This window comes from Lissotriton helveticus, chromosome 2_2 (assembly GCF_964261635.1).
Source record: "Lissotriton helveticus chromosome 2_2, aLisHel1.1, whole genome shotgun sequence".
NCBI lineage: Eukaryota > Metazoa > Chordata > Amphibia > Caudata > Salamandridae > Lissotriton > Lissotriton helveticus.
In genome coordinates, this window is record NC_136060.1 from 467,882,542 (window position 1) to 467,901,805 (window position 19,264).

The 19,264-nt window shown below is 48.7% G+C and overlaps 1 protein-coding gene across 1 annotated transcript in view; it reads right to left on the reverse strand.

The window, feature by feature from the left end:
• The window catches only part of SLC4A11 (solute carrier family 4 member 11), a 1,943,806-nt gene that overhangs the window by 105,235 nt on the left and 1,819,307 nt on the right, over positions 1-19,264 (reverse strand). Inside the window, exon 19 of the mRNA XM_078678714.1 lies at positions 690-885. Within this exon, the coding sequence (XP_078534840.1) occupies positions 690-885 (196 nt within the window). The remainder of the gene's footprint in view (positions 1-689; positions 886-19,264) is intronic.

Consider the following 19,264-nt stretch of genomic DNA (forward strand, 5'->3'; position numbering starts at 1 on the left):
TCCTCAGTATCCATATGTAATATGCATATTTATCGATGCTAGGTTGTATAAAGTGCAAGTGCTACCAAACGTGAAAAGAAAATCTTATTTAAAAAAAATGATAATGCATTTAAAAAATCAGACGGCTGAAAACCCTTTTGGAACCTATAACATGGCTTTTTTGTTATATAACAACATCATGAATGTATTTTCATCATTCCTATACGCATTCAATTCTTAAGCAATAATTCAGACAGACAAAATTTACCTCAATGAGAAATAGTTATATATATATACATATACATACACACACAATCCTAGCCCAGCACTTGTATGAGGAGACAAACAAGGTACGGACCACCAGATGCTGAATGTTAAAGTTCAAAAAGTGCTTTAATATCTTCACAGCACACAGTCTAGTTCAGGATAGTGCCTACCATGACGCATTTTGACCGTCAGAGCGCGGTCTTGATATATGTATTTTTTTAACAGTAACTATTTGTAGAAGCCAGGCACTCTAAATATATTATTAACATCTTAATTGAGCATAGTATATCTTCCTGTTTGCAAATCACTGACATTAAGATTATGATCATGTGGAAATCAGAACACACTACTCACAATAATATTATTTGTGCACGAGGCTGAGAAACAAACAAACCCAACTATTTAATTGCTTCTCCAGCTCATAGCAGCATGCATTCACATACCTGTTCCTTCAAAAGAAGGGCTACTCTCTCAAAGAGCTGGCTGCCATCAATGGATGTTAAGGCGATATATAGGAAAAGACCTTGGAGTACTGGCTTTGGAATCCACTGCAGTGGAAAAGGAAGAAGGAAAAGGGAGAGGCCCACTAGAATGTTTGCTACCAGAGATGTTAAACGTGTCTCCTTTACGCTCACTATTCTAAAAGGAGAGAAAAGAAAACTGGTCAAGCATGAGCAGTTTAAGAACATCACAAGATTTAAGCAGACAAAAAACATAACTATGGCTGATTGGAAGAGCAAAATTGCTGTTGAATGCAATTTTTACATCAATTTGAATTTGCCAATAACAGAGCAAATTGTGCCTTTTTCAAAAGAAAAGCAATCAAGAACACATGCCAAACCCAATACTCACAATGATGACTAAAAAAGGCTACTTACCTATAATGGTAATCCTCCAGTATTGGTATTTTTTATAGACTTGCATGTTTGAATCATCCCCGCTGTCGAGCCGAGAGTCCCAAGGTAATATAATATAGTAGCAGTTTCAAGTTTAACAGCTTTCTAAAGCTATAACAATAGCCTGTTAGTAGGATAGTCTCATTTAAAAAAAAGAACTAAACTTCAACCAGTCGGCACAGACAATCAGTCTTAATACCACGGCCTCAGAGGTCATCACTTCAGATTTCGAACTACATTCATGACAAGTAATACTACAAATAGGAGAGCCTCACAAGGAAGAGGGAGGTTCACATGAGAATTTATGAAAGATACCAATATTGGAGAGCTACCATTCCAGGTGAATATTTTTAATATCCAGTATTCAACCTTTAATAGATTCATATGCTTGAATCAGAACAAGCAGAACAACACTTGATAAACATTAAAAGAACATATTGGATAGAGGAAAAAAATGCAAAGAGGCTCACCATATTGACACCGGTGGCGTAATACTGCCTGATCCACTGTTGCATCAATTTGTCTCTTCTAAGACATTAATCTCCTAAATTCTACCATGTAGCTGTTCAAAATTCATCGGTTAATGACATTCCAGCAAAGAAAGCCGTTAAAGAAGACATCTCTTGTAAACTGAGGTATTCCCTTGCTTGCATTTATGTGACAGAATAAAATTGCAGCTGCAACCCAACATGCGATGCCATGCTTCAAAAAAGATTTTCCCTTATGTGAATTGCCAACGGTGACCAAAATCTGATCTGATCAGACATATTTTAGCAAAAGATAGTAAGGATCTTTCTGGAAAGGATGTTGGGTTTAGAAATAAGTACCTTTATATAACTAGCTCTTTCAAATGGAAGTCTGTAGGTAACTTGGGTATACATTCCGGCTTAGTTTCAATATTACTCTGTCAGTGCAAAACTGGAGGAACGACTACTTGATTGTGAAGGATTGTATTTCACTGACTGTCCGAGCTAAAAAAAGAAATTCTTACTAGAGGAAAAGGCCTTCCATGACTTCCGTTATTATGCTGCTACTACAAACGCAAGGTTTGTGAAACTCTTATCTGAAGCAGGTTATTGCTGCCACATGAACTTTAAATGAAGGCATGGGCTAACACCGCTTGAGTGAATGTTAAAAGATATGCGACAAATGTGGCACTGAAGACCGGGATTAAACTTTGTTTTTCACAACAGCTACAGAATCTTCACCATTTAGCACAGTAAGTCTTATTTGTTGATATAGATATTTCCTGCACAATAATTTCTCGCCAGTGTTCTAGGATGTCTAGACTAGAAAGTGCAACGTGTTCAGCAGCCAGACGAGGATCTGGCCTTTCTGGTCAGGAGGTCTTGCTGCATCATCAGCAGAACTGGCAGAGACTGAGAGTAGAAGTTGTTCCTTAAACCAAACTGTCTCTGCATACTGGTACGATCAGAATTAATCAGCAAATTTCCTTTCTTATTTTTATTAGTACCTAGGTAATTAGTGGAAGAGGCGGAAATGCGTACATAAAAGTCTCCCACCATGAGATTAATAGAGCGTACCCTTAGGAGCCTGGTAACCTGCAACTCACCGAGTAGAACCAGCATTTGCAATTTAGGTCTGTAGAGTAAAGACTGATCTTTGGTTTGACCCATGTTGCGAACATTTTGTCTAGCTAGGCATAATTTAGTTCCATTCATGACAATTCGGTGAACTGGGTTTACTGAGACTGAGGGCACCTGACCTATTCATTGTACTGCCCCAGTGGCTGTCTGTGGTTAAAAACGCTCTATGCTGTGCCTTCTTTACTAACTTTTGATCTGGTTCCTCCTCATTTAATTACATACGCACTGTGGTGGCATGGACGATGGGGATGCTTTCAGTCTTAGCAGAAAGGACTGAAGACTTAAAGCAGCTCAAAGATCCGGCAGGCATAGGAAACTTTCTACCCATGTCCACTTGCCATTGTTCCACCTGCAGCAGCCTAATCTCTAAACTATGGTATGCTATCAATGGAATACAGGACGTGATCATACGTTAAATGCTTCTGAATTGTAGTAAAGTAAAGTATCTTTTGGATTGAATTTGATTTGCCAGGACTTGGAATTTGTGCAACCTCTCGTGAGGGGAAATGCTTTTCCCTCTCTTGTATTTAAAACTGTTCCTAGAAATTGAATTTTGGTACATGAATTTGCTAATGACTTTTGCACGCTGACTGTTAATATCAAGTTCTGGAATAAGTCCAAATAGGACTGTCAACGTTTTGACCGAATTACACATTAGATCTTTTATAAGCCAGTTGCACAAGTTACTTACCTTCGGTAACAATATATCTGTAAGAAACAGTAGTTAGTGTTAGATTCCTTACCTTAGAATATTCCCAGGCGTCAGACTGGATCCGGAAAGTTTTGCGTAGCAGTACCCCTGCGCGTCGGTAGGCCTCTTCTGCAGCTCCGCATCCGTCGTCGGCACCGGGATGAAGTCGGAATACTTAGACGCCACCCTCGCGTGCTGACGTCAGTTCTTAAACACAGCTTTTCCGCACCAGAAACGCAGAGCCATGATAAAAACCGACACTGGTGCCATGAAACTAGGGCCCTCAAAGGGAAGAACCTAAACCCTAGATATCGGTTCGCAGAACGGGGAGGATGGGTGGGGTAGGGAATCTAATACTAACTACTGTTTCTTACAGATATATCATTACCGAAGGTAAGTAACTTGTGCATCTGAAAGAAACAGGTTAGTGTTAGATTCCTTACCTTAGAATAGATACCCCAGCAATACCAACCCCGGTGGTGGGTCTGCGAACCAATGATAACACCAGAAAGTCCTGGAGAACAGAACGGCAGAAAAAGCCATTACTCCGGACTTGGCTGGCCAGGCAGTAGTGTCTAGCAAACGTGTGCAGCGAGTCCCACGTAGCTGCCTGACAGATGTCCTGCAAGGGGACTCCCCGACCCAGGGCAGTAGTAGCCGCCTTGGCCCGAGTGGAATGGGCACGTAGCCCCACAGGAGGCTCCTTTTTAGCCAGTGAATAACAAGCCTTTATGCACAATCCATCGAGAAATAGTTCGTTTGTGCACCGCCCGTCCCTTATTAGCACCCACGTAACCAACAAAGAGCTGGTCGTCCACCCGGAACTGGCGTGTGCAGTCCAGATAGAATTAGAGCACACGTTTTGGATCCAGACGGTGATTCCTTGATATCTCTGGTTAGGTCAAAATTGAACAGAACCGAAAACCCGTTCGCAAGAACCCCGGACCGATGAACGGCCGGCTCTCCCTCACTCCATATGCCACGCTGCCCAAGTTTAAGGTATGCTCGCCGATAGTGGTTACTCACAGCCATAATTGAAGCACGTTACAGTAAGAGCCATAGTAATGGGTTTTTATTTACATCCATGTCCGTTTGCAGAACCTGTAAACTTGCGAGGTAATTCTCCAATATAAGTGGCTTACAAGTGCTACGTACAGGTATTTATACACACCACCCACAGAGTCTGAGAGTTTATTTAAAATGTGAACACAATACTGACAACAAATTCCACTATTATTATGGTTTACAGTATTGGCTTCCTCCAGTCCGTGTCCTGAGGAGAACCCATAACTACATTGTGGTTCGAAACGCGTTGACCCCCGAGCCCGGGATAAAGAAGAAGGGTGCAACTAGGGCTATCAAACAATACCACACTTTCCATCCCTAGGAGTGCAACCCCAGAATCAATTATCTAATCTTTGGCTTAGTAAGACAGGCAGGCAGTACCTATGAACTGTGTTGTCCGCCCGGCTTCTTGTACTTAATATAAAGGACTGGTTCCTAGTGAAAAAATCATTCGTTAGACATCGTATCTATGTGTTTTTGGTGTTTTTCAAACTTACAGTATTGATTTTGTACATATTGAACACTTGTATATATATTGCACATTTTTTGTTTGTATGTATTCTCTATTGTTTGATAACTGTTTCTTTTGATGACATACAAAAAAGTTAATGAAAAAATGTTTTTCTAAAAAATAGACTAAAAGACTAAAATAAAATAGTCGATCCCCCAGAACTGATTGGCTGGGTGTGATTTAATGTTAAAAAGTAAACCTGTCTGGCTATTTGTTCTGTTTATTATATTGGAGTGGTCTAAGCCAGTCAGAGATAGGACCCAAACCTTTCTGTCGCCCTGAAAGAGACCTTGAGCCACGTACGAGTTCAGACGCCATTTGTGATCCATAATGCACCGACGGCGGAGTTCGTCTGCCCTGGCATTCAGAGAGCCTGCCAGGTGTTGAACCACCAGGGTGACGCCCTGGTGTTCCAACCATTGCCAGAGGCGCAGAGCCTCCTGAGAAAGGGTCCACGATCCCACCCCGCCCTGTTTGTTGCAGTACCACATGGCGTTGGTGTTGTCCGTGAACACCTGCACTACACATCCCCGGACAGAGGGAAGGAAGGCTTTCAGTGCAAGCCGGATCGCCCGCAGCTCCAGAAGGTAGATGTAGAGCCGGGACTCTGCCGGAGACCAAAGGCCTCTGATCTCCGTCTCTCATATTTGGCCACCCCAACCCAGGAGGGACGCATCCGTCACAACTACGTGCTCTGGTTGGGGTAGGGAGTGGGATCTGCCGCTGACTCAATCGCGGTCCGTGAGCCACCACTGCAACTGTCTCGCAGTGCCCTCCGAGATCCGAACGTGGTCAGACAGGTTGCCCTGATGGTGGGCCCACTGAAACTTCAGGTCCCACTGCAGAGCCCGCATTCCCCATCTGGCGTGATGCACCAGAAGGATGCAGGAGGCCATCAGCCCCAGAAGCTGCAGCGTCAACCTGACCGAGACTCGGGATAAAGGCTGAAAGATGGGAATCAGAGCCTGAATATCCCAAACCCGCTGTTCGGAAGGATAAACCTGAAACTGCGCCGAATCCAGAACCGCGCCGATGAAGAGGAGCTTCTGAAAGAGGAGCTTCTGAGAGGGGCACAGGTGTGACTTCGGCACATTGATGGAGATCCCCAGCAAGTGCAGGAGGTCGACTGTAGTCTGGAGGTGGCTGACTACTGTCTGGGGCGAGACCGCCTTTAACAACCAGTCGTCGAGATAGGGGAAGACTAACACAGATGAGCTGCGACCACCGCCATCACTTTCGTGAACACCCGAGGGGCGCTGGTAAGGCCAAAGGGCCGTAGGGGAGCAGGGTAAACTGAAAGTGCTCGTGGCCTACCGTGAACCACAGGTAACACCAGTGGTCCGGCAGGACAGGGATGTGAAAATATGCGTCCTGCAAGTCCAATGCTACCATCCAGTCTCCGGGGACTAGGGCAGCTAAGACCCGAGCCAAAGTCAGCATCTTGAACCTCTCCTTCCAGAGGAAGATGTTGACGCTCCTTAGATCCAAGATAGGGCGTATGCCCTCTTTGCCCTTCTTGGGTACCAGAAAGTAGTGGGAATAGCAACCACGTCCTACTTTTGGCCCAGGAACGCACTCAAGAGGTCCGTAATGTCCTCCTGCAGAAGTTGCAAGTGATCCCCGACATCCGGTGGTATGGCTGGAGGGGTCGCCTCGAAGGGGAGGGAGTAGCCCCTTTAGACGATTTGCAGCACCCACCTGTCCGATGTGATGGAGCGCCAGTGGAGGAGGTGATGGCGAACCCTGCCCCCCACTGGCGTCGAATGGGCCTGAAAACTCTGGAGTATTTTGAGGCAGATGCTGCGGGTGTGAGACTCGCATTGCCTGTGTCTCCCGGCACCGCCACGGCGTTTACCACGTCCGCGTTGAAGTGTGTTGTGCGGCCTGTGGCTAGCTGGACGTGAGGGGGTGCCCCTTCCGTGGCCACGAAAGGGACAAAAGGCGGAAGTCTGCTGGCGTTGGCCGAGGCCCAAGGACTTGGCCCTAGACCTGGAGCCCTTAAAACGTTCCAGCGCGCTGTCCGCCTTGTCGCCAAAAAGGTGACGGCCATCGAAGGGCATCTCCATAAGGGATGCTTGGACATCGCCGAAAAGTTGGCGGACCTCGGCCAGGCGTGGCGGCAAACCGCCACCGTCGTTGCAATCGCCCTGCCTAGCGAGTCCATGGTATCCAGCCCACACCGAATGGAATGTCGTGCTGCGTCCCTTCCCTCCGCGAGTGCCTGGGCTAGCTTTGGCCAGACCTCCACCGGGCACTGCGGCAGCACTTCCGCAACCGTATCCCAACACGAGTGGGAGTAACGGCCCAAAAGACAGGAGGTGTTAACAGACCGCAACCCCAAACTGAGCGAGGAGAACAGCTTCTTACCAAACTGGTTATATCTTTTGCATTCCTGATCCGGAGGGGCGGTCAGGGATGCGGTCTGGGGGGATGCGGTCTGGGAGGTTGAGGCCTGGATCACCAGGCTCTAAGGGGTGGGGTGAACAGACAAGAAACTGGGGTCGCCCGGAGCCGGCGTCGGGCCACGTTCCGATCCACAGGAGGACCTGTGGAGGGCTTGGAACAGGTGCCCAACAGAACATCAGTGAGGGCCTCAAACGGCAGGAGAGGCTCTGAGGAGCTTGCCTGCGGTTTGAAAACCTCAGTGAGGAGGTTAGTCCTCACGGCTGCGACTGGGAGCTCAAGAGCCAAGGACTTGGCTGTCCGAGTCAACACCACGCTGTAAGCAGCCCCCTCCTCCGTAGCCACGGACGGAGGAGACAAAACCAGTGTCGGGTGAAGTGTCCAGACCACTGGCCTCCCCAAGTTCGTCCGCTCAGTCCTGGCTCAAGTGCCACTGCAGTGCCAGAGGGTCCTCAGACCCCTCCCAATCCTCCCCCCTCCTCCATCTCCTGAAAGTCAGGGAGAAATGATGGAGCCGGATCGTAGGTTAAGGCCTCCCCTATCGGCGTCGAAGACGGTGGCGGATCCGGACCGGGATCAGGGACGACGCCGCCCGAGGGTGACACCCTTGGTGACTATGCCGGCGGAGGGGTTGTAAGGTCGACCGGCGTCGACACGGATCCAGGCCTTTATCCTGAGGAGCCCTGCGGCGTCGGGACTGAAGTCGCCGGGGCCGAAGCACCAGACGCTTGGGATCCCAGAAGGTGCCGCGGGGCCCAAAGGCGCCACTGCGGGACCTGACGGAGGAGATAGTGACCTCATGGCCATGAGGAAGGCGTCGATCTCCTCCGGCATCGCGTTCAGTCCAGGTACCGGCGGGTATGGAGTTGGAGGCGGCGGAGCCGTGTGGGTGGTGTCGCCCGAATCCCCGGCCGCGCCACGCGAGCGTTGGGAGGAGTCAGAAGAGCGATGTCGCTTCTTCGACTTCTTGTGCCTCGACTTATCTGAGGACTTTGAGCCAGACGAGTGGTGATGACTCGCCAAGCTAGGATGACTGCGGCCCCGCGACCTCATCCTGGACCGGGACCTCGAGCGCCGCGGGCCGACTGCCGGATCTCGAGTCACTTACGGGACCGCTCCCGCCTAGCTTTCGACGTCAAGGCCCGGCAGTCGGGGCACGACTTGTCATCATGGTCGGCCCAAGGCAATAAAGGCACCGACGGGGGGTGGACGGTAACTGCCATCAGTTGGTTACAGTCATCACAGGGCTTGAACCCGGGCATCCCTACCGGCACTGGAGTTGACGAACGACTCGAAAAGATCCAAAATAGATCGTAAAAAGTTAGACAAAAAGTGACTAAGGAGTACTGCTCTTCCGGATCTGCGCTATCTGGCGCGAAAAAAAGAAGAACTGACGTCAGCGCGGGAGGGCGGCGTCCAAGTACTCAGACGACGTAATCCCGGCGCCGACGACCGACACGGAGCCGCAGAGGACGCGCAGGGGTACTGCTACGCAAAACTTTCCAGATCCAGTCTGACGCCTGGGGATATTCTAAGGTAACGAATCTAACACTAACCTGTTTCTTTCAGATGTCCAAATATAGAAGCAGTTGATGTCCTGTTTCCTTAAATGAGCAGAGACTGGTGACAGGTACTTTGTAAAGATCCTTGGTGTGGAATTCGGCTCAAAAGTCTTCCTGTGTTACATCAGATTTTTGTTCCAGTATCCTGCAATCTGGATTGAGTAGAGGTCCTTTGCCTTGGTGTAGTTCTCAAACAGGACGCTGACGGCCTCTACTAAGGCTGTACATAGTATAGTTGATACTGTTGATACCCCCTCTGTGAGAAGTGTCTCCTCTACCTCTGTATGCCCAAAAGTGCTGTTGTCGAAGTTGCCGAAGGACTCACAGAGCAGGCCGTTTCCATATCTGTTTTTATGTCTTGAAGTGCCTCATCTACGCATTTTCCAAATAGAGATTTACCATCAATAGCATGCCCAAAATTCGACTTTCCACCTCAGGTTTAAGTGAGGTGCAATATAACTGTCCATGTTGGTCTTCTTACGACAGGTGCTCCTATGAACTGCCTGAACCCAGTGTTTTAAAATTCTGTTATGTTCTTCAGGTTTGTAGAGTGCACTATCACCCACAACATTATCTGGCAACTCTAGGGCCTGGTGGGACTGGTCAAAGAGCTAGATTTTTAGCTTCTTGCTAAATGAAAGTAGTGAGGAGGAGGCTCTTCTGTGTAGTGGCAAGTTGTTCACGACGTTAGAAGCGATGCAGGAGAATGCTCAACTGCCTGATCCATTTTTTCCGTTTTTATAAGCGTGGAATGTCTGCAAGTATCAGTCCAGACGAATGCAGGAGTCTGGAAGGTTTGGGGAAAGCAGATGAGATTGTTGAGGTATGTTTGGCCAGTGCTATGTAATGCCTTGAGAGTATGGGTGAGGAGTCTGAATTGTGTTCATTTGTGCATGGGTGGCCAGTGGAGCTCCTTCAGGTGTTGTGTGACTTGAGTGAGGTGCGGGAGGTTGAGAGTTATTCGAGCTGTCAAGTTCTGAACGGAATGTAACTTTCTAGGGAGTGTTCTGCGGATTCCGGCATAAAGGATTTTTCCGTAGTCCAGCTTGCTTGTGGCCAGGGAGTGCGTGTTAGTTTTCTGGGTGTTGACTGGGAGCCAATTGAAAATCTTCCATAGCATCTTCAGGGTATGAAAGTATGAGGTGGTGACTGTAGGAGAGTGGGGTCTGCAATCCCATGGCCACTCCAGATTTTTGCTTTTTGCTTCACTGGTTTACGACTTTCCCTGGCTGTGGGCCTGCTAATCAGACCCACAGCCTAGCTGTTCTCTCTCTAAATTGACAAGCATGTACCTTAGGTGCATTTACTAATTGGTACTGGGCCACCTTATCAGTCCCTGTACAGTATACCTTAGGTATCCAGGGCATAGGTGTACTCAGGGCCTACCAGGGGCTGCAGCATGTATAATGCCACCCCTGGCTGGCCACCCAAATCTGACACAACTGGCTGCACGACAGCTGGGGCAAGGTGGTGTAATCACCCTTTGCTTTAGATATAGTATTCCTATATCTAACCCTAAAATGGACACATATATTCCTATCAGTCACTCCTATGGCAGGCCTTATCAATCCTGAAGGCAGAGTGCTTGGAATTATGTGAGATGGTGCTCTGGCATGAGCTGAGCCCGTTTGCAGCTTGCGGAACCAAGTCCTTATAGCTGTTCCATGATAACGCTATACCATATACTCAAGTGCATTATGATCCTCGCGGTCAAATGCTAACTTTGGCATAGCATTATCAAAACATGTTGAGTAAGGTGTCATACGAATTGGAATACTAACCCCTCGCCAATTCTGGCGACGGGGTTAGCATTCCACCATTCTAGAGGGACACGACATGTATGTAACTGTGAACCCCGGTTAAAGTTAACTCAAGCCTCAGCATCACAAAATGGATGCTGCCACCACAGACACAAGTCTGACCTCCTGCTGCTGGGAGTCCTTCCAGCGAGAGGGGCTTGGACAAAGGGTTTCCTGCCTGGGGAGGTGCCAGCACCACCCCAGACAGGATTTTGTGTATTAGGTAGGGCCAGGCTGAAAGGAATGAGACATGCCTGGGGCACACAAGGTGCCCTGTGCATACACCGGTTCCAACCAGTTGCTGGGGCACTCCAGCCCCAGCTCTGGCGGGACACTGGACAAAGGATAGGGGGTGTAACCACCCCCCTTCCTGGTCCCACCCAGGGGAGGGACCTAGTCGTAGTGCAGCCCCCTTTAGCTGAATAAAGGTAGGAGCTGGTCCCATTCAGAGTTAGATTAATCTTGACAACCTTCCACGAAGAAACTCTTGACCTTCGACCTCCTGAACATCAGAAGACTGAATAATCTCCCCTATGGTCAGGGAGTGACCATCCTGCTTCGCAGGCACCATCAAGCTCCTGTGCGGTTTGCTGTAACGTCCTTCCAGCCCGGAATCAGACGACCCAGCTCGACAAGACCCGGACCTCTAGACCTCTCTGACCTCTACCCACATCCACAGCACAGCTGGGACCCGTGGGTGCGACGAGCAACGTGGAGACGGCCATCTTGAAGAAACCTGCACAGCGCTTCCTGCACGACCTCTGAGGGTTCCTCAAGTGAGTGCATTGGGGACTGAGAAGCCCCACACCGACGCAGCTCCTGCACCAAAGACCAGCCCCCCAGCATCCCCGTGATCTGCGTGGGGGCCCTTTTGCCTGGTTGCTGCACTTCCTGTTGTCTGGTCACTTGCCGGCTGGCTTGTGCCCTCAGAGACGACGACCCGAAGATTTCAACACTGCTAGTCTGGTCCCCCAGACTGGCCCTTGCTTCCTTGTAAAAGAGGAGCACCCCGGACCCTCCTGGTCCACTCAAGACGCCATCTTTGCTTCACCGCGTGGCTTGCATTAGCCAAGGCCTGTTGTCCAGATCGACGATCCGACACCGCCAACAGCAGCAGACTACGTGGGACAGTTCGTGCCTCCAGCCTGGTCGTGAAGAACAGCTCCTGGTCCGCGCAGCTACAGAGAGAAGCGACCCTTCCTTCACCTGAACGCGGCGACAGCATCTGGTTCCCTCCTGGTTCCAGCACCGTCACTGGCTAGTGACCAAGACTCTGTCCCCTTCCCTTTCAGGACTTCCATGTTCCAGTTCCATCCTTGGAACCACCGGACTCCTACATCTGGCTGCCTGCCAGCAACTTCTTGTTTCAGGCATCACCGGGATCAACGCAGCAAACCCGACACTACTTCAGCCCTATGCACCCGCATCCTGTGGGTTAGGTAACTAAAGCTTCTAGGTCCTGAAGTCTGTGTTCACTCTCCTAGTGTCCAGGTCCACTGTTGTTTTCCCTCCATCCAGCCGGGTTCGTCCGGAATCCGTAACTTTGTAAACTGTTGCATCCATAGACGTTGGTACGCATCCCGCGTGAGAGTTTCCACTCTGCACGTGAGTCCAGTGGGCCTCCTGCTCCTTACTTACCTAGTTTGTAGCGTAGTTCCACCGATCCTCCAGCCTCTGGATCTCCTAACAGTATTTTCTTTCCTCGCATTCCATTGTTTTGAGTATATGGTTTGTCGTGCCCCTAAGGCACTTGTGTAAATATTGTGCGAACTCGTATTTCCTTTTTAGTATTGTCATGTGCTTAGCCCTCTGATCTCATAAAGAGTTCAGAGGTGTTGTTATAAATAAATAGACTGTTTATTTTCATAACAACCTGTGTGGTGTCCTTTCATTTGGTATTCAAGGGGTTATACTATGGTAAAACAGCTGGCTTCACATGCCAAAAGAGATTCGCCTAAAAGACTGCTTTTGTCCACGCTACTAGGATAGCTGGTCTATACGGTTGACTTTACAACCAATCACCATAAGGGTTGTTTGGACTGATACAAGGTGATCACTAGAACTAGTGAGCATCATGTATCAGGCCAACTTCTCACATTGGTGTGCAGCGGTTGGGATTTGAGCTTGCTGTTGTTTTACCACGTATAATCTTGAAAATATCATTTGAAAAATCACATAGGTACCTAGGTACATATAACAAGCTTAGAAATACTCTGAGTTCTACTGAACCAGCTGTTGTAGTAGAAAGGGCCTAGCACACCCTGACTACAACTCTTAGCAAGGGATCAGTAGGTAAACCGATAGTGTAGGTAGGTGCATCACTTACACCACACTAGAAGCATGTCTACCCATGGAGAGTCTTCAGAGACTCCCCTTGTGGTTGTTGACCCTCCACAGGTCACTTCCAGATATGCAGCCCTTAGCTTCCAGGAGATGAGACAATTGTGTACCTCCAGGAAACTAAAACAGGATTCTAACCCTACCACTCCTTTTCTGCTAGGTCTCAGAGACTTATGATGCTAGAAAGGCTACTCATACAGATGAGAGCATGCCCCCCTTAGAAGGTACCCCTGAGGATCCTGACCTCCCTGAAACTGAGGAAGTAGAGGAGGAAGAGGTTATTTCTGGGGATGAGGCAGACAATGGTCCTGAGCTAGTCAGCAGACTTACTAGGGCCAACTTAGACCTACATAGGGAAGGATCTGGGGGACCCCCAGTACTGACCCTAAGCAGGCCTAACTTTGGAGTTAGAAGAGATAGGTCTCATTCTAGGGACTCCAATAGATCTGTGCACTCTCATGCCTCTGCTCAGAGGATAATGACTTCTCCCCAGAGGAGAATGACATCCCCTCAGAGAAGAGAACATGAAGGATGAAACAGGCTAATCTGAGGATTCAGAGGGAAGAACGTGCCCTTGCCAAGGAGAAGCTTGCCTTTGATAGAGAGCAACAGTTAAGTGGGGTAGTCCCCACTGGTGGTAGCAATATCCCTAAGGATAAAGACAGGAGTTTTGATACTAGACACCTGAGTAAAATAGTGCCCCCCTTTAAACAAGGGGATGACATCCACAAGTGGATGACTGCTTTGGAGAGGGCCTGCACTGTCCAGTGCATCCCCCAGAGTCAGTGGGCAGCTATATTGTGGCTCTCCTTTGAAGGTAAAGGTAGAGATAAGCTCCTCACTACTAGAGCTGAGGATGCTAACAATTACCAAGTCTTGAAGAATACACTGATTGATGGGTTTGGCTTAACCACTGAGCAGTACAGGTTGCTGTTCAGGGACACCCAGAAAATTCAGTCTCAAGATTGGGCTGACTTTGTTGATTGTGCCACTAAGGCTTTTGAAGGCTGGTTACTGGGAAGTAAAGTTACTGATTACACAGGATTGTATAATCTAATTATGAGAGAACAAATCTTAAGTAATTGTCAAAATCAGTTGTTGCATCAGCACCTTATTGACTCAGATCTGACCTCTCCCCAAGAATTGGGAAAGATGGCAGACAGATGGGTCAGGACAAGGGTCAAGCAGCAGAACCAGGGTGGTGGCCAGAAGAAAGCAGATCCCAAGGGTAATGAGAATAAGCAAAATGACCAGAAGTCTTCAACAGGGCCCCAACAATCCAAAGAGGGTGGGTCCCAGAATTCCCAAAAGAAGAATAATAATGGTCAGAAGAAACCATGGTGCCAATACTGCAAAAGTAATACTCACTGGTTTAGTGAGTGCACCAAGAAAGGCCCAACTCCTACCACTACTGCCCCTAAGGCATCTGCACCCCCTAGTACAGTTAGTACTGGTAATAATCCTCCCAAGGCTATAGTGGGGTTAACCCTGGGAACTGAGGCGGGCTCTGACTTAGTCAGAACACCTACTCAGGCTGCTCTTGTTTGTACTGGGGACATGGATATGACCCCTACAATAAGTCCCAGTACTCTGGGCAAGTACAGGCAAACGCCTTTGATTAATGGAAAAATGGCTCAGGCCTACAGGGACACTTGTGCCAGTGTCACCATGGTGACACCTAACTTTGTGGACCCTGACCAGGTAATACTGGGCTCAGACTACCTGGTGACCAATGCTAGCAATGCCACTACCTCCCATAGTATGGCACTTGTTAATTTCTCCTGGGGAGAGGTAAATGGCCTCAAAAGGGTTGTTGTTAGTTCAGACCTCCCAGTGGACTGTCTTTTGGGCAATGATTTGGAATCCTCCCTATGGTCAGATGTGGGGTACAGGACTCATGTGGAAATGTTAGGTTTGTCAGCACATGTCCTTGCTGTGACTAGGTCACAGGCCAAGAAATGCCCAGCTGAACTAGTGCTGGATCCTGGAAGAATGGACCAGACACTACCCAAGAGAAAGAGCAGTAGGGTTAAGGTTGACCCTTCCCCCCTGCCTCAGGTAGAGGATCAGCTCTCTCAGGAGACTGACCCCAAGACCCCAGAAGGAACTGTCCTAGAAGAGCTTGAGCCTGAACAGGTTGAGTTTCTTGGGACAGGGGGACCTTCCAGGGCAGACTTGAGGCAGGCACAGTTAGACTGTTCCTCTCTTGAACCCCTCAGACAGCAGGCTGCTGCTGAGGCTGCAGGGAATGCTACAGGTGCCCATAAGGTATATTGGGACGATGGACTCCTATACTCTGAGGCAAGAGACCCCAAGCATTGTGCTACCAGGAGGCTGGTCATCCCCTTGTCTCAGAGGTTTCCTTCTCACCTTAGCCCATGAAATTCCCCTTGCAGGTCACTTAGGCCAGAACAAGACTTGAGACAGACTTGCCCCACACTTTCACTGGCCTCATATGTCTGAGGACACTTAAGAGTTTTGTCGCTCATGTATCACCTGCCAAGCCAGTGGCAAATCAGGTGGCACAACAAAGGCCCCCCTTATACCACTACCTGTGGTGGGGGTTCCCTTTGAAAGAGTGGGGATTGACATTGTTGGATCAATGGACCCCCCAACAGCATCTGGGCACAGATTTATACTGGTGGTAGTGGATCATGCCACCAGGTATCCAGAAGCTATTCCCCTTAGAACCACTACAGCTCCTGTTGTGGCTAGAGCCCTGGTTGGAGTTTTCTCCAGAGTGGGGTTCCCTAAGGAGGTTGTCTCTGACAGAGGTGCAAACTTCATGTCAGGATACTTGACTGCTATGTGGAAGGAGTGTGGTGTAATTTACAAATTTACCACACCCTATCACCCACAGTGCAATGGGCTTGTTGAAAGATCCAACAGGACCCTCAAAGGGATGATAAAAGGGTTACCTGAAAAGCTTAGGCGAAGATGGGACATCCTTTTACCCTGCCTTATGTTTGCTTACAGAGAGGTCCCTCAGAAGGGGGTTGGTTACAGCCCTTTTGAGCTTTTGTTTGGACATCATGTAAGAGGGCCCCTATGTCTTGTGAAGGAAGGATGGGAGTTACCTCTCAAAAAGCCTAAACTTGACATAGTGGACTATGTACTTGGTCTCCGCTCCCGGATGGCAGAGTACATGGAGAAGGCATCTAAAAACCTGGAGGCCAGCCAAGAACTTCAAAAAGCTTGGCATGACCAAAAGGCTGTCCTAACTGTTTACCATGCAGGACAGAAGGTGTGGGTGTTGGAGCCGGTGGCCCCAGCAGCTCTCCAAGACAAATGGTCTGGACCCCACATCATCATGGAACAAAAGGGAGAAGTCACCTATTTGGTGGACATGGGAACTCCCAGGAGCCCTCACAGAGTACTTCATGTGAATAGTCTCAAAGCATTTGTTGACAGGGAGGACATGGGCTTGCTCATGGCCACAGATGAGGGACAGGAGGAAGAGAGTGACCCTCTCCCAGACCTGCTCACTCAGAACCCTGATGATGGGTCAGTAGATGGTGTAGTCTTTTCTGACAGCCTCTCTGAGCATCAGCAAAAGGATTGTAAGCAAGTCCTTCAATCCTTCAGACAAATGTTTTCTCTGACCCCCAGTCAGACAAACTGGTGCACACATGAGGTGGACACTGGAGACAGTCTGCCTATAAAGAGTAAAATCTACAGGCAACCTGACCACGTCAGGGACTGCATACAAACTGAAGTACAAAAGATGTTGGAATTGGGAGTCATTGAACCCTCAGAGAGCCCTTGGGCTAGTCCTGTAGTTCTAGTGCCTAAACCTCACACCCAGGATGGTAAGAGAGAGATGAGGTTTTGTCTAGACTACAGGGGTCTCAATGATGTCACTAAGACAGATGCCCATCCAATACCAAGAGCAGATGAACTCATTGACAGATTGTCTTCTGCCAAGTTCTTGAGTACATTTGACCTGACAGCTGGCTATTGGCAAATCAGGTTAGCTGAGGATGCCAAGGCAGCATTTTCTACCCCAGGAGGTCATTACCAATTTGTGGTGATGCCCTTTGGTTTGAAAAATGCCCCTGCCACTTTTCAAAGGTTGGTGAACCAAGTTCTCACTGGGTTGGATGACTTTTGTGCAGCATATCTAGATGATATTGCTGTCTTTAGCTCCACCTGGGAGGATCACCTGATCCACCTGAGGAAAGTTTTAGAGGCCCTGCAAAAGGCAGGCCTCACTATCAAGGCTACTAAGAGCCAGATAGGGCAGAGTCAAGTTGTATACTTGGGCCACCTTGTAGGTGGAGGCCAAGTTCAACCTCTGGAGAGCAAGATACAGGCCATAAAGGACTGGGCTCCTCCAACCACCCAGACACAGGTCAGAGCTTTCTTGGGCCTGTCTGGTTATTACAGGAAATTTGTCAGAAATTATGGAACCATTGTGACTCCACTTAATGACCTGACAAGTAAGAAAATGCCAAAGAAAGTTAAGTGGACAGTTAGCTGTCAAAAGGCATTTGATGACCTAAAGCAGGCCATGTGCACTGCACCTATTCTCAAGAGTCCAGACTACTCTAAACCTTTCATTGTCCAAACAGATGCTTCTGAGTTGGGTGTGGGAGCTGTTCTATCTCAGCTGAATATTGATGGTCATGACCACCCATTGCTTTTATAAGTAGAAGGCTGACCCCCTAGAGAGAAACTATTGAGAGGGAGGCCTTTGCTGTGGTTTGGGCGCTGAAGAAGTTGAGGCCATACTTGTTTGGTACTCACTTCAAAGTTCAGACCGACCATAAGCCCCTCTTATGGCTAAATCAAATGAAGGGTGAAAACCCCAAACTTCTTAGGTGGCCCATTTCCCTACAGGGGATGGACTTTACAGTGGAGCACCGCCCAGGGACTGACCATGGTAATGCAGATGGTCTCTCCAGGTACTTCCACTTAGAGCAAGAAGACTCACCTGGTCAAGGTTAGTTTAATGTCCCTAAGTTTGGGGGGGGGGGGTTATGTAGGAGAGTGGGGTCTGCAATCCCATGGCCACCCCAGATTTTTGCTTTTTGCTTCACTGGTTTACGACTTTCCCTGGCTGTGGGCCTGCTAATCAGACCCACAGCCTAGCTGTTCTCTCTCTAAATTGACAAGCATGTACCTTAGGTGCATTTACTAATTGGTACTGGGCCACCTTATCAGTCCCTGTACAGTATACCTTAGGTATCCAGGGCATAGGTGTACTCAGGGCCTACCAGGGGCTGCAGCATGTATTATGCCACCCCTGGCTGGCCACCCAAATCTGACACAACTGGCTGTACGACAGCTGGGGCAAGGTGGTGTAATCACCCTTTGCTTTAGATATAGTATTCCTATATCTAACCCTAAAATGGACACATATATTCCTATCAGTCACTCCTATGGCAGGCCTTATCAATCCTGAAGGCAGAGTGCTTGGAATGATGTGAGATGGTGCTCTGGCATGAGCTGAGCCCGTTTGCAGCTTGCGGAACCAAGTCCTTATAGCTGTTCCATGATAACGCTATACCATATACTCTTAAGTGCATTATGATCCTCGCGGTCAAATGCTAACTTTGGCATAGCATTATCAAAACATGTCGAGTAAGGTGTCATACGAATTGGAATACTAACCCCTCGCCAATTCTGGCGACGGGGTTAGCATTCCACCCTTCTAGAGGAACACGACATGTGTGTAACTGTGAACCCCGGTTAAAGTTAACTCAAGCCTCAGCATCACAAAATGGATGCTGCCACCACAGACACAAGTCTGACCTCCTGCTGCTGGGAGTCCTTCCAGCGAGAGGGGCTTGGACAAAGGGTTTCCTGCCTGGGGAGGTGCCAGCACCACCCCAGACAGGATTTTGTGTATTAGGTAGGGCCAGGCTAAAAGGAATGAGACATGCCTGGGGCACACAAGGTGCCCTGTGCATACACCGGTTCCAACCAGTTGCTGGGGCACTCCAGCCCCAGCTCTGGTGGGAAACTGGACAAAGGATAGGGGGTGTAACCACCCCCCTTCCTGGTCCCACCCAGGGGAGGGACCTAGTCGTAGTGCAGCCCCCTTTAGCTGAATAAAGGTAGCAGCTGGTCCCATTCCAAGTTAGATTAATCTTGACAACCTTCCACGAAGAAACTCTTGACCTTCGACCTCCTGATCCATCA